Genomic DNA, 18,753 nt, shown 5'->3' on the forward strand with positions numbered 1-18,753 from the left:
TAGCTATATAGTAAACTCTGACTGACAAAAAAATTGAAGCATCGAGAAGATGTGGTCATATAACAGTTTAACTTCGTTCATGTACACACCATCGGTGTTTCGTTAATGAATAAAGTTGTAATTCTGCGTGAGATATGGTATGGCCACCAGAGTATATTAGTGTTGTTCGTATTTACTATTGTTACCAGATATGGTAAAATATATAAGTGGTGTTTAATGTGTCAGATATTGAAGGATCACTGTGTCGAAATCAGAGATATTGTTTACTCTCTTGAGACAGCGTTATCAGCAGCAGACAGAGTTTGAAGGCGGCCTCATTGTTGGCCTTCCTTTGGCCAGCTGTTCGAGCCCGGAAATACCCAGATCTGTGTGCCATTTGGATGTGGCAGTGATGTGGTGTTGGACTGCATGATTACGCGAGGAGAGGCGAACTAGACGTCGAGGTTCCAGTGGACGGCATCTGACCGCCACAAGGAAGGAACGCCATATCGTGCACCGAGCACATCGTGAGCCCTTATTATCCGCGCCTGTCGTCCGAGAGAAAATAATGGGTTCCCTGCAACGCCCTGTGTCATCCGTCACCATTAACAGAGATTAGCATCAGCCGGATTAAGTAACTACCATCCCATGCTAAGCCTGCGTTTGCAGTGGTGACGAGAATGGGAAGGATACACTGCTGATGAATAGGGCCACATTGTGTTCAGCGATGAATAGCGATTCTGCGCTACTCCGGATGACCATCGTCAACGATCTCCTGAAAGGTTCAATTGTTTCACTGTTCTGGAGAGGCGCAGCTGTTGCGAGCAGACGTGTCTGACTTTATACCACGGGAAGTATTACTGAGGGGACCGGATGGCACTACGGTACCTCAGAGGCATACGGCATCTTCATGTGTTTCCACTCATGCGACAGTATGGTAGAGCCTTTTGTAAGCAAGACGATGCTCGTCCCTATATGGAGCGTGTGTCTATGAACTGTATGCGTAGTGTTGAGGGATTCCTATGGCCATAAAGTTCCTCAATATAGTCCCCGACAGAACATTTGTGAGGCCCACTTGGACATCAGTTCCGTTCCAGGGCCTGGATCCGGGATGTCGAGGAGCAGTTTGATAACTGCAGACCACCTTACTTCAGAAAAAGATACAAGACTTTTATGACAGCCTTCCCATGCGTCCAGGCCAGAGGGGGTGCAGTGACATACTGATAAGAGAGCCTACATAGCCAAGTTCTTTTGAAATGTGACTCAGTTTTGTTATCAGTGAAATAATAACCACATACTCTCTCTTACTCTTAAATTTTCATTTCATCCTCCCTTGTAAGAGCATCTACTTTTTCTTCAGAGTATTTGCTGCATTTATCACGTTCAGTCGCAAATAAAAATTAAATTATTGCAAGTTTCCCATTCATAAAGTATGAACACTTAGTGTACAGTGTGTTGTACGACGGTCACAATTAGATATTTACGTATATATTTGTTTTTATTTGTATATATGTTTCACCTAGCAATATTAGAGCCATCCTGACACTTCAACATGCATAGCACATGAAAAATATATAATAACAATAATAATAATAATAATAATAATAGCGTAACAGATATAATAATGACTATGGAATTTTCTTAAGATTGTGTTGAACAGCTTTCTCATTTTTTCTGTCGATGTGAGTATTGACGTCTAACAGTAATACTCGTATATGGCGGCATACAGATACAATCAAGAGTGGAGAAGAAATTTAGTGGTCAGAGAGAGAACGAGAAGTTAGAGGTTAAATTAAAATAGATGTTGAAAGGGAACTGGGGGTCCAAAAATCACCACAGAATAGTACTGCGTTCGTTTGTGAATTATTTCTACGAGCTTGAAATGGAAACTACTTAACCCAAAAAATGGTCAAATGTATGTGAAATCTTATGGGATTTAACTGCTAAGGTCATCAGTCCCTAAGCTTATACACCACTTATCCTAAATTATCCTAAGGACAAACACACACACCCATGCCCGAGGGAGGACTCGAACCTCCGCCTGGACCAGCCGCACAGTCTGTGACTGCAGCGCCTCAGGCCGCTCGGCTAATCCCTCGCGGCGAAGCGACTTAATCCTTTTTACCTTTGTGTTAAGAAGAATAATTCGCAAATTTATTGCGTGTTTGTGAGCCTAGTTTTGAGTTCCGTTGTCTTTTGTATGTCTAGAGAGTCTGCTGCCAGTGGGCGTTATTGTGGGGTGCCAAGCTTGAGGATCCAACGAAAGTCAGGCTCTCCCCATGTGTCCCATAATCTGTCTACTACCGTGGCCACTCCTGTTGTTGCCCGCACTGAGGTGGGCCACTGACCTGTGGTCAGGTGGGAGCTCTTTCCAATTTATGACACACAGCGAAAGACTTTCCAGCGAGCTGAAAGTAAGGCCTCCCCAGTTCGTCTGGCCAACATGTACAGGCGCTGTATTCGTCTCTGACAGATCCTGAGCGAAATGCAGTGGCTTCTCCGGTTTCAGCCTCTTAGCTTGCAAGGTACAGACAGTCACAGAAAGTGGAAGTACTGCAAGCTGGGAGCTTCAACGTTAGTCCTGTGAAGGACTCCCTTGGGGATATGGCTACCAAGTACGGGACGAGGGCCATGTGCACTCTGTGTGTATGTGTGTGTGTGTGTGCATACTGGGGTTGGGGGGCCATGGCATGTACTGAACAAGTCATCTGAGGTGCCATGAAGTTAACAGGATCCAGCCAGCTGCAGATAGTGGCTCAGGTCCGTTCTAATAATATGTGTCGCTTTAGATCGAAACATATTATTTCTGGTTGCAGGCAGCTGTCAGGACTGTCTGAAGGAAAGACTGGCTGCCTTGGGTGCAAGATGACAACAGAGCTGTTGCATCGTCTTCAGGACAGATTGCGGACCTTCGGTGCTGAGCCGAGTGCGGAGCCTGATTCAGAGGCTCAGACGTTCTGTGAACACTCAGGCTGCAGATTACTTGATTTGCGCCTGGTGGAGTATTGGGTTCCGTGTAATAGGTCCTTGGTCCATTACATAAAGGAGGCCGCTACATGGTTGGTGGGGGCTGTGAGCTCTGGTTAGTTTTTTGGTTTAGAGGGCCTTAGAGAAGAATAAAAAGGACTAGAGTCTCAAAAACAGCAGGTCAAACATAGGACGAAGTCAGATCTAGAAACAAAGCATTACAGCACCAAACTGCTGTAGCTGTTTGGGAAAGAATCAGAGCTTCAAGTGCAAACAGAAAGCAGTGAAGCTAAGACCTTTATACGTACAGAAAACTTGCTAAACACGAAGATGAGTTCCGCTGAAATTTTTGCAAAGGATCTAACGGTGTACAGAAAGGATAAATTAAATACAGGGTGTTTGTAGCTGTTAAAAAAAGTTTATGTTGGAGTGACACTGAACTAGATAGTTCATGTGAGTTAGCGTGGATGAACGTCATACTTGACGAACGAAATAAATGAATATTTGGATCCTTTCATAGCACCTTGACTCAGATGATACAAGTGCTGAATGGTTCAAAGAAAAATTTAGTACCACCTCAAATACGTACCCCACTCATTCGGTTATAAGTGGTTTTGACTTCAATGTATTCTGGAAATGGTGGAAACACATGTTCAAAGCCGGGGATAGGTATAAAACATCGCCTACCACTGTACTAAATGCTTTGTCAGAAAATTATTTTGAACGCTTCGTTGAGGAGCACACTCACAGTGTTAATGCTTGGAAAACATACTTGATCTCTTAGCAACAAAAAATGCCTAGCACATAATGAACATCATGGCAGATACAGGAATTAGTGACCAAAAGGTCGTTCTATATAGACTGAATAAAATATCATCCAAACCGACCGAAAATAAACTACAATATATCTGTTTGTAAGAATATATGAAAACTCGCTTCATGCTTTCCAAAATTACTATCCAAACGTAGGCCCGATATGGCTTAAATTCGGAGAAACAGCATCATCAGGAGTTGCAAGATTTGTTACAAATAAATCAATAAAAGACAGAACGAATCCCTATCGGTACACATGGCAGCTCAGAACACTGTTGCAGAAGAAAGGGAAGAACCATGCCAAATTTCAAACAACGCAAAATCCCGAATGAGGAAATTTTACAGGAACTTGAAAAGTATCGGCGATTTCAATGCGACTTCATTTTAATAGTTCCCAGAACAAAACTCTGTCTCGAAATCTGGCAGACTATCCAAAGAGATTCTGGTCATATATAAAGTTCACCAGTGGCAAGACGCCATCAATACTTTCACAGTTGTGCATTTATGATAATGTTACTGATGACAGTGACACTAAAACGGTGTTACCAAATAATGTTTCCTGAAATCCCTTCATCAGAAAGATGAAGTATATTTTTCCAGAATTCCAATTAAGAAGTGCTGACAACAACATTAACATCTTTGTAGCGAAGCAACTTACATCGCGTAATCGAGGGAAGTCTTCCTGTACAGATTATACGACAGTTAATTTCGTTTCAGAATAATCTGATCTTATCGAACCACTCACTGAAGTCATAGACAACTGCCTACTCAATAAGGTCCGTACCTAAAGACTAGAAGGTTGCACGAGTCATACCAATACTCAAGGAAGGAAACAGGAATAATCCACTGAATTACCGAACCCTATTACTAACTTTGATTTTGGATCGTATACGGTTTTCGAACATTATGAATTACCTCGAAAAATTACTCGTATTGATTCGTAGTCAGCAGAGATTCGGAAAATATAGTTCTTGTTTGACCCAACTCCTTAGTCTCATAAAGTAATGCGTGCTATCGATAGGGAATCTCTAAGTGATCCCATATTTCTTGATTTCGTGAAGGCTTCTGATAGCGTTCCTCAAAACAGGTGTCTTATAAAACTGTGTGCCTATGCAGTATTATTGTCTCAGTTGTACAACTGAATTCTTGATTTCTTCTCACATAAATTCACATTTCGTAGTAACTGACGAAAAGACATAAATGTTTTAGGTGACAATCTGAGCATCAATCCTAGATTGTTTAGATATGATGTTGTCTTTCACCGTCTAATATAGCAATCACAAAATCGCAACCAACCGTTGCCAAGTAATGACAAGATTCCTGTATGGTGTGAAAAATGGCAGTAGACTCTAAGTAATGAAAATGACGAGGTCATTCATATGACTGCGAAAAGGAATTTCTGAAATTTCCACTAAGCGATAAATCACACAAATCTACAGGCTGCAAGTTTAACCAAATACCTAGGCTCAACAATTGCAAAAAACTTCAGTTATAAAGATCAGGTAGACTATGTTGTGGGGAAGGTGGACCATAGACTGAGTTTTATTTGGAGAACACTTAGAAGATACACTTAGAAGTCTGCCTACAGTACTCTTGTCTGTCCTCTGCTAGAATATTACTGTTCTGTACGCATTCTTACCAGACATGACTGACGGAGACCAACGGAAGAAAAAGGCAGCTCGTTTTGTACTGTCGCAAAACAGACGAGACAGTGTTACGGATGAGATACCCGAGTTCGGGTGGCAGTCATTATATCAAAGCATTTTTTTCTTTATCTTTCTTTCTTTCTTTCTTTTTTTTTATACAGCGAGATCTTTTCATGAAACACCCAACTCCCAAGTTTCTCGTATGAATGAGAAAATGTTTTGATCACAACCATCTGCGTAGGTGCGTAGGGAGAAATGATCATCGATATAAAATAAAAGAGATCAGAGCTCTCATGGAAGTACTTAAACGTTCCGTTTTTCCCGTCCATCGTTCGGTAGTGGGAGGGAAGGGCAAAAATGTGAAACTGGTTCGATGAACTACCCTCTTCCAGAGACTTAGCTGGGACTTGCAGAGCAGTCATGTAGATGTGGATCTAGATATAGATGTAGATGTGGACATCATATCTTTTGTGATGTCAAACAAACTTGAAGTAGCTGTCCAGTACATATTGCCGAGATTAAAACTGGTAACAACTTATCGACAATAACAGAACTTGCCAGCCAAATAGTTAAATTCATCTACGACAACGATTCAAAACCAATGTTGTTTGTTGGTGGACTGCACCACTGACACAAGTAAAACGCGTTTCTACTAGCAGCTGTTATGTTCTCAGCATATAATGAAATCAATTATCACGACTCTAATTGAGTCATATGAGGGGAACGAGTAACTAATACCTGCTAATTTGTGTTGTATTAGCATTAAACCGCGGTTTGAGGCATATTTATATGCCTTACTTGCAGTATCCTAATGCTGAGCACATCATGATTCACTATGGAGGCTCAGAAAGAAATTTAAAATTCAGCGTAAGGAGACGAAACGGTATCTTACGAAAACAAACGTTAGACAAAAGTCTAATACCCAAACAGCAAAAATCACCTCATATGTAAAATTCTGCCATACAAATCACCATTTCATGGTCATCTAATAAATAACCTTCAAAATTTATTCATGTAATCGTTGTTTCTTACAGTTTGTGGATTTCAAGCTGTTTCCTTTATTCCTTATTAAGTTAAGAAAAGTATTGTTGTTCTTCTCACCAGTCTACTCCATCAAGTTCAGCTCCAAACTTTTATCGTTCGCACTGGTAATTAATCTGTATATTCAGTAGCGCTTTCAATCTATTAATTTTTCCACAACCGTTAGCAGGAACTCTCTCTTCCCGATAATTCAATCGTGTTGATACTTATACATTTTTCCCGTTCTTTGGTGCAGAATTTTTAGAAGTCCTGATCTTGCTTCAAAATAATGTGGTATCCTCAAGTATTTAGTACATCGTGTCAAACATTACTTCGTCTACATGGCTATTCTACACCTTTAAGTGTTTGTCAGAGGGTACGTTGAACCACCTTCACACTATTCTCCATTATTCCACTCTCGAACAGCGGGCGGAAAAAACCAACAGCTGTGTGCTATGTGTGAGCTCTGATTTCCCATATTTTATCATAATGATGGTTTCTCCCCATATATGTCGGCATCAACAAAATATTTTCGCATCCGGAGGAGAAGGTAAGTGATTGAAATATCGTGAGAAGATCCCGCCGCAAAGAGAAACGCCTTTATTTTAATTATTTCTACGCTAAATCTTGTATCATATCCGTGACACACTCTTGACTTGTGGAAAAATTAAATTTAATGATTATTTAACTTGGTATAAAACGAGTCAAGAGGCTCAGTTAACAGATGACAGGCGAATTTATCAATATAATAACAGGAAATTGAACAGAAAACCTTTTTAGAGAAATTTGTTGATATGTTATGTAGTTCATTCAGTATTCAGTTTTCCTGCTACGGAATTCTTTCTTTTTCGCCTTAGTCGTCCGGATATTCTATACAGTCGTTCAAATTATTTTTACCTTAACCCTGTACATATGAAGTTGTAAAAATTTTTCCCCGCGGAACAAATTGAGATCTCACAGATTAGGTTCGATTGTCGTGAAAATGAAGCCGGCCTTCTCAGCAAAGTGGTAAAGGTATGAGCTGTACTTTCAACCGTATGTATTTGATGCTTTTAGGTTAGATGCACATTGGGAACAGATGGTTATGTATTACTGTAATACATGGTCTGATAGTGGACTACGGATAGTTTGTTACCACATACGACAACGTCATGGATGTACGTATGTGACTAACAATCATAAAAAGTACGCTATTAATTAATGTGAGGTAATTACAGAGCTGACATGTTGGCGATTTACACGTATCGTGTGCGTCGGCATTAACCGTAACGCAAATGCCATCTGGTAATAACAATGATAATAATAATAATAATTGTAGCTATCGGTGAAAGAATAAGCTTTGGAGGACTGCAGTTAATTCATTTCTGCAAAAACCAGATGATATTCACTCTAATCTCTGCAGTTTCTCAAATGGAACAGTTTCTACAAGATAGCTGTATTCAATAAATTGTAGTAGTTTCTAGTTAGATGTTGGCGGTGTACTATCCTGTTGCAAGGGCTAACAACTAGCAGCTAATGCAAAAAATTTTAATATATGACACTGCTAAGACTGAAAATACAGTAGCCTTTGATTACGGACTTAATAAGCCGCAACCAAAGTCAGCCACATCATACACATAAAAGTAGTAACAGTGTCGAGACATGTAATGAAACGGTGTTATAGAATAAGTTGGTGAAACCGTGAATGACGGGTTTAGATAAAATTCGACTTACCGCACGTCGAGAGAACTAAGACAAATCATTATTCTCATTTGTCAGAGAAAAAAGAAGACAACTTTACATATGGCACAAGAAAATGTACCTTTTGCCACCTGAACACAAAAGTTTATATTCATCAGAAACTGCTAAGAGAATAGTTGTACGAACCATACTGGGTACATTGTATATACAGAACGATGGGGGCGTGGTTACAACTGACATACTTGCATCAGAACATTGTTAGACTGACAAGAGATTGTAATATAAATAACTGAATCTCTTTTTCGGAGAAAGTGGCTCTATGTATCATTTGTAGCAAACTGCAAGAAAGGCCTTCCAGTGCGAAGTTACGAGTAACTTTCCACAGACACTCTGCTTTACTGTTAGCAACCTGATTCTTGTAATGTTTATTTCGCTTACAAAAAAAAATTACAACAGATGAAAGGGGCAGATGTGAAGACAAGCACCATCCACAGATGAAACATATTGTTTTAAAATGTGCCGGCGGCCTTGATACAAATTGAGTTGGGGGACTGTCACGAATTGAAGAACGTTGATTACTGGATAAACTGCATTTTCTTCCAAAGATCAAAAAATTGCTTTGATAGAAGATCATCACATAAAAATATCACCGACTTCTGAGATTCGTATGAGATAATAAGTGTTGTTTTGACATGAGCTGGATTAAGAGAAAGTTGTCAATTCGATGTGTTTGTTGACTCCAGAACATAAGAAAGAAGTCGTTTTAAATTTCGAATATGAAAAAATATAATTATGATGGGCCCCTGACGTGATCTGATCTTAACTATAACATGAGCTGAACGACATATGTTGTAAACAGAACTGCAGCCAAACAGTAACAAGCTTTTGTAGAGATTCCTTTCATAATTAGACTAAGAGAGATATCGAACTCATCACTCTCCATGTTCTTTGTGGTTCTAAAAGTAATATACCGTATAATAGGAGAAAATCTCATATTACATAGTGACTTATACAAGAACATGAAATCAAACAAGTTATTGCTCAAAAATGTTATTGTCTTGGATATTTTAAATTTTACTGTATGAACAAAGGGTTCAGATACAACGATCTTGTGACATTCACGATTTGCCACGTCGTCATATACAAAATTTAATGTTACGTAGACTCTTACCATAGCACTGGCTAGCTGAAAGCAAGAACAAGCAAACAATGAAAGAAATCATCGTGAACAGACGAAGTTCGACTTCAGGCTGGTATCTTTTATACAAAGTTGGTCAATGACGTAGCGGTGCGTGCCATTCCGTCCGCAGTGACACCTTTATCTAATCTGTTGTGTTCTTCGTTGTTATTCAGCGTTTCAAGTGCTGGAAAGTACTTGCTGTTTTTGTTAACCGTGAAATCAAGAGAAAGGTAATGGTGCAAGTACTTGATAATATTTGAACTAATTTCCTCTCAAGTCAGTTGCAGTCTTATGAGAGTGTCTAAAACCATGATTTCATTACGGTACATTCTTTGCCTTCCACTTTTGTAGCCTGCTTCAGCTGATGTTCTTTTTCTTATTCTTTTTCTTTTTTTTTTCCTGCATTTGCCTTTTCCCATTTCTTCCTAGTCATAAGGGTTGACGTAATGTTAGTGGCAACTGGTGACTGGAACTCGAGGTTCGTTTTCCAGTCTGACGAAAAACGCTGACTTCGGCACTTTTAGGGGTAGGAGAAGAATATAATAATTCCACTCCCAAAGAAAGCAGGTATTGACAGATGTGAAAATTACCAAACTAAAAGTGTAATAAATCACAGCTGCAAAATACTAACGCGAATTCTTTACAGACAAATGGAAAAACTGGTAGAAGCCGACCTTGTGGAAAATCAGTTTGGATTCCTTAGAAATGTTGGAACAGGTGAGGCAATAATGACCCTACGAATTATCTTAGAAAATAGATTAAAAGAAAAGCAAACCTATGTTTCTAGCATTTGTAGACTTAGAGAAAGCTTTTGACAATGTTGACTGGAATACTCTCTTTCAAATTCTAAAGGTAGCAGGGGTAAAATACAGGGAGCGAAAGGCTATTTACAATTTGTACAGAAACCAGATGGCAGTTATAAGAGTCGAGGGGCACGAAAGGTAAGAAGCGGCTGGGAAGGGAGTGAGACAGGGTTGTGGCCTCTCCCCGATGTTATTCAATCTGTATATTGAGCAAGCAGTAAAGGAAACAAAACAAAAATTCCTAGTAGTTATTAAAATCCATAGAAAAGAAATAAAAACTTTGAGGTTCGCCGATGACATTGTAATTCTGTCAGAGACAGCAAAGGATTTGGAAGAGCAGTTGAACGGAATGGACAGTGTCTTGAAAGGAGGATGTAAGATGAACATCAACAAAAGCAAAACGAGGATAATGGAATGTAATCGAATTAATTCGGGTGATGCTGAGGGAATTAGATTAGGAAATGGGACACTCACATTAGTAAATGAGTTTTGCTATTTGAGGAGCAAAGTAACTGATGGTGGTCGAAGTAGAGAGGATATAAAATGTAGACTGGCAATGGCAAGGAAAGCGTTTCTGAAGAAGAGAAATTTGTTAAAATCGAGTATAGATTTAAGTGTCAGGAAGTCGTTTCTGAAAGTATTTGTACGGAGTGTAGCCATGTATGGGAGTGAAACATGGACGATAAATAGTTTGGACAAGAAGAGAATAGAAGCCTTCGAAATGTGGTGCTACAGAATAATTCTGAAGATTAGATGGGTAAATCACATAACTAATGAGAAGGTATTGAATAGAATTGATGAGAAGAGGAGTTTGTGGCACAACTTGACAAGAAGAAGGGGCCGGTTGGTAGGACATGTTCTGAGGCATCAAGGGATCACCAATTTAGCATTGTAGGTCAGCGTGGGGGTGTAAGGTACAGTGAAGCGACTCTAACAGCCTCTCCTGTACAAATGTCAACCTCACCTACCCGAGTTGCAGCTAAGGATTGCTGCACGGTACACCCTGTTATTGCTAACGAGGCTCTGACGACCGAGTGTTTCCCGGGATAAGGAAACGCCCCCTATCAAGTGCCAACGGTCTCAAAGAGAGCGGATGAGCGGATAGAGGCAGGGCACTCTCTTGTCCTTGGAGTGAGAAATTGCTCCTAAAGGCGGAAGAACTTCACAGTCAACGGCATAGGATGGAGAAGGCAACGGGAAACCACTCCATTAAAGATCACTCAAGATATCCCAAGAATCAGTAGCGCACCATGCCAGAATCTTCTGTTAAACATAAATCCGGAGTAATAGTCCCCCAATCGGATCTCCGGGTGGGGACAATGGAAGGTCAGGCAAAGTTGAAGAATACACTAAAAATAGCAACATGGAATGTAAGAACACTCCTCCAATGCGGGAAATTAGAGAACCTCAAACTAGAGATGGACAGAATGGGAACAGACATAATAGGAATATCTGAGATGCGATGGCCTGAACCAGGAGACTTCAGATCAGGAAATTATCGTATCATTCATACAGGTACTAACCAAGGAACAACTGGAATCGGTGGAGTTGGAATAATTCTAAAAGGAAAACTCGGGAATCTAGTCACAGGATATGTGCAATTTAACTCTAGGATAATACTAGTCAAAATTGGAACCAAACCAAAGAACACGGTAATAGTACAAGTCTATATGCCGACATCGGCAGAAGAAGACGATGTAATAGAAACAGTGTATGAAGACATCAACAAAGTTATAAATTATGTTAAAGGTGAAGAGAACTTAATTATAATGGGAGATTGGAATGCTAGTGTTGGAGAAGAGGAAGTTGACGGAATTGTAGGGAAATATGGTCTAGGAGATAGAAACGAAAGAGGAAGCCGGCTAATTGAATTTTGTGCCAAAAACAAGTTGGTTATAGCGAACTCCCTTTTCAACCACCATAAAAGAAGAAGGTACACGTGGAAAGCCCCAGGAGATACTAGAAGACACCAAATCGACTATATATTAGTAAAATCGCGTTTTAAAAACCAAATCAAGGACTGCAGAAGCTACCCGTCTGCGGATATTAATAGTGATCACAACCTTGTAATGATGAAATGCTTACTCAAACTCAAGCGATTAGAGAGAAAAACGAACAAAGTATGGAACAGAGATAACCTAAAGTCTGAAGAACTAGTGATCCCTTATGCACGGAAAACTGATGAGATGGCATCAAACATTATTCCCGGGAGTACTAACGAGGAGTGGAAACAAATCAAAGAAGGCATACATAAAGCAGCAGAAGAATTTATTGGGAAAGCCAAACCTGTAAACAGGAAAGAGTGGATAACACCTGAAATAATTTGTCTAATGGAAGAAAGAAGACTATACAAAAATGCCTTTGACGAGCAAAGCGAAAACAAATATAGACAGCTTAGAAACCAAATAAACAGAGAATCTAGGAAAGCAAAAGAAAATTACCTCAACAGCATTTGTAAAGAGGTGGAGGAAAACATGGTTAAAGGAAAAACTGACTTGGCCTACAGAACAATAAAACAAAACTTTGCTAAACGGAAAGTAAAATCTTCAGGAACTATAAAGAACAAAGAGGGCAAGGTACTATTTGGATATGACACGCTGAAGAGATGGCAAGAATACATTGAAGAGCTATATCAAGGAGACCCTCTAACAGATAATATGATAGAATTAAGCGAAGAAGTAGAGAAAGAAGAACTAGGGGACACAATTCTGAAAGATGAATTTGAAAAAGCACTAAAAGAACTACCAGATAAGAAAGCGGCAGGTGTTGATGATATACCTTCTGAACTAATTAAGAAATCAGGAGACAAAATGAAAGCTACATTACTGCAACTCATACAGAAAATATACAAAACAGGTGAAGTTCCTGAAGACTATCAGAAATGCATCATATTCCCCATACCTAAGAAAGCATCTACTATGGACTGTGAAAACCATCGAACACTCAGTCTTCTTTCACACGCATCAAAAATTCTAATAAGAATAATTTTGAAAAGAGTTGAAAACCAATTGAATAGCACTCTAAGTGAAGACCAATTCGGTTTTAGAAGCGGTGTAGGGACGAGGGAAGCAATCTTATCTTTAAGACTAATAATTGAGAAACAAATTTCCAAAAACAAACAAGTATTTATAGCCTTCGTAGACCTCGAAAAGGCATTTGACAATGTTGTATGGCCAGAAATGTTTAGAATTCTGAAGAAGGCTGGTCTGAAATATAATGATAGAAGGATAATCTTTAAAATATACCAAAATGAAACAGCCTTAGTTAAGAAGGAAAACAAAGAAGAAACAGCAAGAATAAGGAAAGGAGTGAGACAGGGATGCCCACTATCTCCAGTAATTTTCAACGCATATATCCAAGAAGCAATAGACAAAATAAGAGAGAATATTGAAGTAGGAATAAAACTTAACGGAATGAAAATAGATATGTTGCGATATGCAGATGATATCGCCATAATTACAGAAAGGAAAGAAGATCTAGAAGCCGCACTCAATGAAATGGAAAACACCTTAAAAGAACAGTATGGAATGAAAATAAATAAGAAAAAGACTAAAGTGATGGTGAGTGGCGCCCTGAACTACAATGAACCCATACGAATAACAATAAAGGGAGAGAAACTAGGGCAGGTTACAGAATTTAACTACTTAGGTAGCAAAATAACAGCAGATGGAAGGAGCAAAAGTGACATTAAAAACAGAATACAACTTGCCAAAATAGCATTCAATGGAAAAAGAAACTTACTGACGAGTAGAAATGTTAGTTTAGACGTAAGAAAGAGAGTCATGAAAACCTATGTGTGGAGTACAGCCCTTTACGGATGTGAAACTTGGACTTGTGGAAAAGAAGAAAAGAGAAGATTAGAGGCATTCGAAATGTGGTGCTACCGGAGAATGGAAAAAATCAGCTGGCGAGACAAGGCTACAAACGAAGATGTCCTCAGAAGAGTGAAAGAAAACAGATCTCTTTGGCGAAATATACAGAAAAGAAGAATAACCTTCATAGGTCACATTTTACGGCATAACAATTTCATTAAGAGAATATTAGAAGGAATCATGAAGGAAGAACTCGCCGAGGACGACCTAGATTAACCTACATTCAACAAGTAATAAATGACATCGGGTGCCAGACCTATGCAGATATGAAGAAGAAAGTTGACAAAAGAACGGAATGGCGTGCTGCTGCCAACCAACCTGTGGGTTGATAACCGAAGAAGAGAGAAGAAGGTCAGCGTGGAGGGTAAAAATCGTAGAGGGAGACCAAGAGATGAATACACTAAGCAGATTCAGAAGTATGTAGGATTCAGTAAGTACTGGGAGATGAAGAAGCTTACACAGGACAGAGTAGCATTGAGAGCTGCAGCAAACCAGTCTCAGGACTGATGACCACAACAACAACAGCAACAGGAGTAGGATTCCTGGAATTCTGACATAATCACATCGAAACATGTGCATCGGAGTGATGAAATCGTCATTCCAAAAATTATGACATTATCACATACAGTCATGTACACCAAGGTTCTGATATTGGGGCTCCAGGATTTTTGACATCATCAGTTCACTGTCCTGTGAAGGCAATCAACTCCCCCCATCCCTACCACTCCTACACCCTCCGCACCTCCACTCACGGGTGTCGTAATAGTGAGAGCCAATTGTGTGCAATTTCAGCACCCAACCTTTCAACAATTTTTGTAATTCATTTGCTTCTGCACCATCAGTTGCTGTTCAGTACGAAGTGTCTTACAGCCGCAACAGCGATCATCTCGGAAGAAGAAGATCATCGGTAGGTATTTTACTTTTCTTATAACAGTATCGTTATTATCAGCAAAAAGCTGTGTATGTTTCACATATGAACTAATGTCATGACATTATCTGTTGATACTTAGATTTAGCTGACACTTTCTGGCAGATTAAAACTGTGATCCGGACCGACACTCGAACTCAGGACCTTTGCCATTCGCGGGCTTTACCATTTTTTTCCAAAGACGCTACCCCCTTTTTTTTAAAAAAAAAATGTGGTCAGTTCTGAGCAGGTGGAGACAAAGCGGGTACAGGTCGAAACCTGAGGCCTGACCGCGATGCCTCCCCCTCCCATCCCTGAATCACTCCATCAAGTACTTTTTTTTCCTTTTTTTCCTTTTTCTTACCGGGAACAGAGTAAATAAATAAAATATCTTTATTGGTACAAGCTTAAATACAACAGAAATCCATCCTTCTGGCGGAAATAACGCGAGACATTACACTCGAACAAGGCGAGCCAATTTTTTATCAACAAGGTGTCAGAACCAATAATAATAACAGTAGTACTGATGAGGGCTAAGATGCGTGAAGCAGTAGACAGTAGAGTTGAGGGAATAACCAGCGTGTTCTGGTATAGTGCATAAAAGAAAGGACGCGCGTGTCCATGCGCCTACTCCACTGTGGGTTACGATATAGAAAGTAGCGTGGAGAGTCTCAGATGTCAGCAGGGGGGCGGGGGGGGGGGAATGTTGTCGACGTGAGGCATCATCCAGCGGGGGTGACGTAAAGAGCGCGTGTAAATAATTGGCGAAGAATGCGCAGTAGCGCGGTCGGTGCTCGACTTCACTGTGGGCGGTTTGTAAGTACTGCCAGAAGTCAAGGCGTGATTTGTCGCCATCATTATACACAGGTTATCGTCCACGTCTTGACCCATACAAGTGCATGATTTTTGGTGGCGGGGAAATAGTATCCTCAGGATGGATAAAAGTCCATGGGTCAATCGAGTCTGGAGGAACGCGGAAGTTACAATCAACAAACTGTCGGCCAAGTTTCCTGACGTCACTGGTGGCAGCACAAGTCAGTTGGTGGACATCGTCATCCATGAGGTGGCAAATGGAACAAAGTGGAGCATCCAATAATCCGATGGCGTGAAGACGATGATTTGTGGCGAATTTTTCATTTGCGACTTGGTACCATGTTGCCGGACGTTGGAGGGAACAAAAGGCTGGTGGATATGACGCCCAACCGTGGGCCACCGCTTGGATGGATTTCTGAGTTCGATGTTGTTACTGGGTATGTAACGAAGCAGTGGGGCGTAAAAATCTTTTGGTCGAGGAGAACGCGTGTCCGGTAAGTGTGTGTGAGCGTAAGTGAAGTCGACGATCAAATCAGTAAGGTTCGTCAGATGGTGCTTGATGTGTCCGACTGGTACTGGTGACGTTGTGGTCGCGGGCATAGGAATTTCCAGCAAGCCGCATGTAAGGATGGTGCCCTAATTCCACTGCTTCTGCATGGTGGACATGTACAAGGACGCCTCGCGGAGGAAGGGTGAGCGTGTCGTAGCGGACCTTAAAGAGGGTACCGACCGTAAGAAAGTATCCGAAAGGAGCGTGGAGGCTGCGTCCAATAGTAGATGGCAGTGGGAGTTCCTGCGCTATGTGAACCATTCTGGACGCCACATGTTGATTGAGGTATTGGGCACGTTACAAAGAATCGAGTTGGCGGATATTTTGTCGCACCGCAGTGCGGTTAATTTGGAATAGACGCCAAAAATTGATGGCAGAGGAGCGGCGCAAGGTGGAGGTGAAAATGATACCAAGGTATCGTAGTGTCCGTACACACGGAATAAGTGCAAAGTCGTCGTGTGAGAGGCCGCGTCCAATGGACATCGACGTGAATTTAGCCACATTCATGTTACTGCCCAGTGCAGTTCCGTATGTTGATATCAAATCAAGCAGCGCTTGTTTCATTCCGTGAGCGGACCAAGAAGAGGAGGTCGTCCGCATACGCACGACACCGAAAAGTATGCTGTCGCAAAGTGAGACCAGAAAGGTGGCTCGTCAGACTCCCGATGAGTGGCTCCAGTCTTATGGTATAGAGTAGAGTCGAAAGTGGGCAACTTTGCCTTACGTAACGCCGGATCGTCACTGGTTCCGCCACACAGCCATTTACCTGAATCAGCGATTCGGCGGTGCCGTACAGGCGCCGGATGACATCGACAAAGGCGAGTGGAAAACCCATACGGCTCATCACTGAGAACAGAAAACGATGCCGCATCCTGTCAAATGCGCTGTCAAAATCAATGGCACCCACCGCCGCGGGGAATCTGCACGCCGCTGCCAGTGCAATTATATCACGACATTCTCCTGTGGCCGTTTGTGTATTAACTAAGCCACCCGGAGTTGTCTGTTCCGCAAATAGAATGCCAAGCAGGATCTTGCGGCATCGCGTCGTCAGGAGTCGTGTAAAAATTTTATAGTCTGCGTTAAGCAGAGTCAGGGGACGGCAGTGTTCTGTTGTCACTCCCAGTGTCGGTTTGTGGATGGGTGTAATAACTCACGTGACAAAGAACGGCGGTACGGCGTTCCCCATCTTCATCAGTTCATGAAACATCGTCGTCCACCGTGACGCCATAAGTACAAGGAAAGCGCCATAAAATTCTATCGGCAATCCGTCGACACCACGTGACTTGTTCAGAGCACCTTTGTCGATTGCATCGTGGATTATGCCACACGTAACTGGCTCCATCAGCTCGTCCGCTTCGTCGTTGGTGAAGGTGCGAGTTACGTGTGGTCACACAGACTCCTCAGCGTGATTGTTGGGAGTTTCCTCCTGGTACATTGTGCGATAGTGGTCTACAAAGGCCTTGACGATTTCTGCCTGGCAAGTGACTTGCTGGGCGTGACTTGTGTAGATCTCCGTGATGAGCCTTCCTATCGGAAGTGATGTGATGCATGGTGGGATGTTCTAGTTCCGCCGAATCTTGACATCGGGTTCGCACCATTGCCCCCTGCAGTTACAATTTGCGCCTTAATCCTGCTGCGTTCCCTCTGGGTGTCAGGGAGCGTTCAGTTCGCGGAGAACGGCGTAGAAATAGTCGATAGTATGCCAGCGCCATGCAGCTTCTTCCTTGCCATACTGAATCAAGATATGTCGAATGGCAGGTTTGGCACATTCCAGCCACCAACTGAAGGTCGTGCAGTACTTAGGTAAGCGACGTTCACAAGTGGCCCATGTCTCGGTAACACGTTGAAGACATTCAGGATCGTGAAGATGGGAGGTGATTAGCTTCCACATTGCACGACTGTGCCAGACCACTTGCTGAGGAAGGAGAATGCTGCAGATGTAGCCACAGTGATCTGAAAAGGCCAAGGGCCAAAGTTCGGCACCTTGGACTGCAGATGTGAGTTCCCGAGAGACGTAAATCCTATCAAAGCGGCTCGCTGAGTGACTCGTCTGGTAAATATGTCCAGGCGCGTCGCCGTGCCACACTTCCCAAGTGTCGCAGAGCAACAGATCACGGACGAGAAGACGCAGTTCTTGACAGCTGTTGTAGTGGGGCATTTGATCCTTGATACACAGGACACGATTAAAATCACCCCCAAACAATTAATGGTAACAGCCTCCAAGAAACAAAGGGGTGATTTCTTCCGAATAGAAGTGTGCCCTGTCGCGTCTGCGGGTGGAGGCTGACGGAGCGTAAATGTTGACAATACGCGTGACGGTGACGGCGATGCCTCTGGCTGATGGAAGGTATGTGATATCAACCACACGAATGCCTTCTCTAGCGTAGATGCGTACGCCGTGTCCCAGGTGGTCACCAGGAGAAGGATAAGTGTTTTATCCCGCGACGTCTGGAAGTGTGGCCAGGTGTACTTCCTGTAGTAGTGCGACGTTGACGTCCGATGCTCATATCATCTCACACAGAT

General features: G+C 41.8%; 1 protein-coding gene across 1 annotated transcript in view; it reads right to left on the reverse strand.

Moving 5' to 3' along the window:
* Positions 1-9,334, reverse strand: part of LOC126188883 (trypsin beta-like) — a 29,102-nt gene extending 19,768 nt beyond the window's left edge. The window contains exon 1 of the mRNA XM_049930554.1: positions 9,277-9,334. Within this exon, the coding sequence (XP_049786511.1) occupies positions 9,277-9,328 (52 nt within the window). The 5' untranslated portion in view covers positions 9,329-9,334. The remainder of the gene's footprint in view (positions 1-9,276) is intronic.
* Positions 9,335-18,753: the final 9,419 nt, after the last annotated feature.

The sequence above is a fragment of the Schistocerca cancellata genome, chromosome 5 (assembly GCF_023864275.1).
Source record: "Schistocerca cancellata isolate TAMUIC-IGC-003103 chromosome 5, iqSchCanc2.1, whole genome shotgun sequence".
Lineage (NCBI taxonomy): Eukaryota > Metazoa > Arthropoda > Insecta > Orthoptera > Acrididae > Schistocerca > Schistocerca cancellata.